Here is a 6000-nt window from a genome sequence, read left to right as displayed (position 1 = left end):
GGATTGCCAGACCCTAGTTGGGCGATACAATATCATACAACAGAGGGAGACTTCATAAAAATAATTATATATATATATATATATATATATATATATATATATGTAAAACAAAAGGACAGATGCATTGTGCGGGGGAACAAAACAACCCGTTCCCCCTCAATTCTATGCCAATGTTTTCACAGGCCCTAAATTCAGAGACAGACAAACCATGAGATAAGACTGATAGAACGACAATTAAGCCACCATGAGACAGATCGATAGACAGACAGACCATGAGATCGATGGTTTGAAAAAAACAAAATGGATGTAGACTAAATCAGAACAGTCTGAAGGTCTGTCCCGAGTTTGGGGTCTGTAGCTTGAAAGTTCGAATTGCATTTGATAATTTTAATCTTGGTTTAGGGATTTTGGAAAAACACTTAACCAAGTCTGTGGATCTATAGTATATTGGTTTGAATTATTAGAATGGGCCCATTTCCCCGTTTAAACCTTATAGTTATGCTTGCCTTAACAAACCCCACGAATAATGTTATAGAAATAAAATGCTTTAAATTAGATGTATAGTATTGTGTTATGCAATGTGTGCCCATGGACTACATAAATTACCCATTAGTAAAAAGACTGCTAAAGGGAGCTCATTACCTCATTAAACAAATTATAGGTCAGGACACTTAACAAAAAATGCTGTAATTTTGCACCATTTCACTTATCACAAAGGACAATTCATATTCAATATATAGACTGTCATGTTCATTTTACCATTTAATTATAGACAAAATGCTCTGTCATCCTTTATGTACATGTATAATTACAGGGTCAGTTTAAATGTTTAGGTCTTTTGCTTTTTGTTCCTTTAAATTAGGCAGCAAGTTTAAAGTTTGTTCATGACATTCGCCATCTTACATTCAAAAGAAGCTGCAATGCAGTCACATTTCAAAAGCCCGGCATACTCCACCCATCAAGTGCAGTAAGTCGCTTAACAGAGACAGCATTCACATTATTGTCCATCATCACTATGTACAAAGAAACGTGAGTGCACTCGCTGCTACATTAAACATATTAAACTACAGACTTCATATCTATAGTAATCACTGAATATTGATGTTACAGTCGGCGTGTGAGCTTGGAGGAGTCCTGTTTGAGGCTAACAGAGAAAAGCATTGTGAGAATGTTGTGAGGCCAGCACCTTCCATTAGACCGTTTATGTATGTATGCATGTGATTTCCTTTAGGACACTTTTTATTATATATAACAATTCTTAAATTGATAACCCATCCAAAAATGAAAACTCTATAATTTACCCACCCTGCTGAAGTTCCAAACACATATGACTTTCTTTCCTCCGTGGAATACAAAATGAAGTTAGGCAGAATGCAGGAAAAAAGATGCAATGGAGGAGAATGATGACTAATATTCTGCCTGTTTAAATTACCGAATTTTCAGATTTGGATGAGCCATCCCTTTAAAAAAACAGATCAGTAAAAATCTGTTAACCATTCAATCAATCATACATTCACACCTTATCGGTCACACAGGGCATGATTTTCCATCGAGATCAAAGACAGATTAATATAATAATTTTTTTGTTGTATTAGCTGTTGTGCAGTGAACACTTTGTAATTTTGTAGCAACCTGTGATGCTTTATTCATGGCACACTCAAAACACACCATGAACCGCCAACCAGGCCATCTGTGCCATTTCGATATAGATGTCCGCCTACCTGCTAATGCACACAGATCGTTATAGGCAGAGGGGAATGAAAAATGTAATGGCTGTGCTGCTACATGCACTTACATCAGTTTAGATTTCATAATGTCACATTTGCTCATTCCATCTTTGACCTTTCCTTTGCACTAGGCAATCCACTCCACATCCTGGAGAATAACCGCGGTATCCAAACACACAGCCAGGTTGTCCATGTGTGTATGCAGATAATATTATGTGGCCAAAAATGACATCTGACATTTAAAAAAAAACCAAACAAGATCCTCGCTTACTCTGATTGCACCCTACTGCCTGCCATCTTCTTTTTATTTCTCCTCTTTCCTGAAAGGTATCTGAGAAATGGCCTGAGATTTCAGATAAGAAAAAGCTGATGGTGAATGGTAAAAGCAGAAGCGGTGGGGCTATCATTGGGGTAAGCGGTAACACTTACAGAATGTGCACCCTCTCTAATGTCTCGGATTGGAATGAATGAAGGTAATTCAGCATTCATTGGATGTGAAAATGCAAAAAAATAGATCCTCTTATTCAGACAAACATGCAAAGCTCTGTCGAGATGGCTCAGATGACCTGTAAACATTCAAATATCAGTCTTACATTATCTTATTCCAGAAAGCTAGTGCATTAGACATAAAATAATATACTTGATTAATGATTACAAATAAAACCAATTTGTAGTGATTGAACTAAAGGAGCAAAATTGCACTATACATGCCTCTAAAACATCCCTGTATGTGTGTGTGTGTGTGTGTGTGTGTAAGTTATAGCCATGCAGCCATAGACTGTCTCTAGAAGGCAAGTTTGTGTGTTGTCTTCAATACACATATGCAGCAGTTGAAGGATTCCTCCTGATTGTAAAAATGGAATAAAACAAACTGGAATAAGTTAAATATCATAAAGTTGCCCAGGATAAGTCCAATATCAGTCAGTGTCACAAAGGCGTCCATTTCCTTTTGTAGCATTCTGCCAGCTTGAGTTTATTCTATTGGCTAGGAGACATTCAGTTTCTCCAATCAGAGTCAGCTTGGAATAAACCACACCCCCTCCTTCTTCTGTGAATGTGATCCAGCAGTGAGTGCGTGTTGCTTTAACTCAGTCCTGGGAGGGGTCCAGGGTCAGGAGACGAGGGCTAAATGTCAGATGCAGGTGGCGGGCTGTGCTATTGGCTGCTGCTTGCGGCTACGCAATCCGCCCGACTTCTCCTTATATACCAGACACATCTGTTGAGAGACGTCCACTAATGCACTAGCCACTGCCAAACCTGAGGAGACAGGAAGACAAAGAAGGTGTTTCTGAAAATCATTGTACTGGTCTTGGCAGCTGAAAGCGTAAAAATGTTCAACACTCTGTTTGAGGCTAAATACAATGGCTCAGAGACCCACCTGACTGTCCTGGAGGAGGGATGCCCCCCGGGCCTCGGGGTAATCTAACAAAGATGGAGAGCACTGCTGCCTTATTCCCAAAACAGGGCTCCAAAGCGATGGGTTTAGGCACAGACTACAGGAAAGGAAAATGAGAGAAACCATAACCATACATAGCCATACAGTGGGGAAACCCACTAGTGGAAATAATTCCATTTTGCATACTTTTCTAATTTAATAGAATTTTTTTTTCATTATAAATTATGTTATCAGCATAACAATGAGTGAAAGAGAATTGAAAAAGTAATAATTATATAATTTCTTAGCATTTGGTACTGTATGAACAACTTTTGCTTTAATGACAACATGCATTTGAGCTGGCATGGACTTCACAACTTCAAGAGTATAGGTGTGAAAAAATGCACAGAAAATAGGGCATTTTTAACAAAAAATAAATAAACTAAGGGTCTCAGACATTTGAAACACTGTACACAATGCATTATTCAAAACATTGAACAAAATTGATAGTTCTGAATTCTGATTGGTTGAAGCACATTTTAAGATGTTGTAAAAAAAAGCTTAGGTAGATTCGATTTTTATCAAATGTTTTCAATTTGATAAAATACTAAGTAGAGCATAACACCACCCCTTAACAGTGATTTAAAAAATGATCATCGATCAATAAATTCATAAAGAATTGAGAATATATATTGCTTAAATACAGTACACAACAGAACGGTGTATTGGACCTGAGAGCAGATGAAACCTCTAGTCTAATACATACATACATACATACATACATGCATGCATGCACACCATACCATACAGGTGCATCTCAAAAATCTCATGGAAAAGTTCTGTAAGTGAATAAAAAAAGTGGAACTTTAATATATTCTAGATTCATTACACGTAAAGTGAAATATTTCAAGTCTTTTTTAGTTATAATCTTGATGATTATGGCTTACAGCTCATGAAAATCCAAAATCCAGTATCTCAAAATATTAGAATAAAGAATTTCTAATACAGAAATGTTGACCTTCTGAAAAGTATGTTCATTTATGCACCAAATACTTAGTCGGGGCTCCTTTTGCATGAATTACTGCATCAATGCGGTTGATAGCGGCTCATCGTGTTGTTGGGTCTGGTGCGTCTCATTTTTCTCTTGACAATACCCTATATATTCTCTATGGGGTTCAGGTCATGCGAGTTGGCTGGCCAATCAAGCACAGTAATACCATGGTCAGCAAACCAGTTAGTAGTAGTTTTGGCACTGTGGGCAGGTGCCAAGTCCTGCTGGAAAAGAAAATCAGCATCTCCATAAAGCTTGTCAGCAGCTGGAAGCATGAAGTGCTCTAAAATCTTCTGGTAGATGGATGCATTGATTCGAAACTTGAGAAAACACAGTGAACTAACACCAGCAGATGACTTGACACCCCAAATCATCACTAACTGTGGAAACTTCACACTGGACTTCAAGCAACTTGAATTCTGTGCCTCTCCACTCTTCCTCCAGACTCTGGGACCTTGATTTCCAAATTAAATACAAAATTTACTTTAATTTGAAAAGAGAACTTTGGACCACTGAACAATAATTATTTGCAGTGATTTGTGCAAAAGGAGGCCCGAATAAGTATTTAGTACATAAATGAACATACTTTTCAGAAGGTCGACATTCCTGTATTATAAATTCTTTATTCTAATATTTTGAGATGCTGGATTTTTGATTTCCAATAGCTGTAAGCCATAATCAAGATTACCAAAAAAAAAAGGCTTGAAATATTTCACTTGATGTGTAATGAATCTAGAATATATGAAAGTTCCACTTTTTCAATTAACTGATCCAAGTTATTCTATATTTTTTTTTTTAGATGCATGTGTGTGTATGTGTATGTGCACGTGTATATATATATATATATATATATATATATATATATATATTATGGCTGTTAATAGATTACAATTTTTTATCTAATTAATTACATGGTGTCTCGATTAATTAATTGCAATTAATAGAATATACAAATATTTTCTGAGAAAGCCCCTAATATAAAAATAATTCAATATATAAAGATGAAATAATTAGACATAGTTATCTTATATAGATAGATAGTGGCAGAAAGTTAATCATTAGGAAGACAATACAAAAAGCAGCTTTAGAAGACAATGTATTGTTTACTACCATATTATTGATCATAAGTCAATCATTGGCACACAGTTCACAGCAATCCATTTCACAAGTGAATTTGTCAATCAGTTGGAGATTTATTATGAGGGCTTGTTTAAGGACCCTTCAATGTACACATGTAGTCATAATGTTTTGGCTCATCAATGTATCAAGGAATTTTCTTCTAAAGAAAGCTTTCTGACTAGGTCTGTAGTGAAAAGTTCTTACTAAATTGTATTGATACATTAAATCTACTATTAATCTGTGTATTTATATCATGTCAAACAGTTCAAAATGAAGAAGCAGGTCATCTAAATAAGCATGAACTCTGAGATCGCTGTTTCCCCAGAGATGATCCAATGAGGCACGTGAAAGAGTAAAACTGATCCTCACTGGGGGTGAGTTGCACCAATAAGGATTAAATTAAGCAGAATTTAGAGCCAATCAAGGGTTTGTTGATATAAGTTTTATTTTAATTTGTGTTGTATTACACCACTGTGGCAGGGCGGAGGGCGGGCCCGGGTCATGATTAAACACACCCGGTCCCTTATCAGGCTAATTAAGCCTCCGAGAGGGATAAAGGCCAATGGCAGATGGTGGTGCGATGAGAGAGATTGTTTACGGACATGTCCGTCGTGTGTGTTTTTAAGTTTATCATTAAAACTATTATTTATATGGACAAGCCGGTTCTCGCCTCCTCCTTTCCATTGAACAGCTTTACAACCACTTAATTTGTAATAAGGTATAGCATA

The 6000-nt window shown here is 36.5% G+C and overlaps 1 protein-coding gene across 1 annotated transcript in view; it reads right to left on the bottom strand.

The window, feature by feature from the left end:
* Positions 1–701: 701 nt before the first annotated feature.
* Positions 702–6000, bottom strand: part of atrn (attractin) — a 92776-nt gene continuing 87477 nt past the window's right edge. The window contains exons 28-29 of the mRNA XM_052151321.1: positions 3106–3220; positions 702–2984 (exon numbers count right to left, since the gene is read on the bottom strand). Of these exons, the coding sequence (XP_052007281.1) occupies positions 2860–2984; positions 3106–3220 (240 nt within the window). The 3' untranslated portion in view covers positions 702–2859. The remainder of the gene's footprint in view (positions 2985–3105; positions 3221–6000) is intronic.

This window comes from Xyrauchen texanus, chromosome 20, assembly GCF_025860055.1.
Source record: "Xyrauchen texanus isolate HMW12.3.18 chromosome 20, RBS_HiC_50CHRs, whole genome shotgun sequence".
NCBI lineage: Eukaryota > Metazoa > Chordata > Actinopteri > Cypriniformes > Catostomidae > Xyrauchen > Xyrauchen texanus.
Note: the sequence above shows the minus strand (reverse complement) of the source record. Positions and strands in the feature narration are given on the sequence as shown.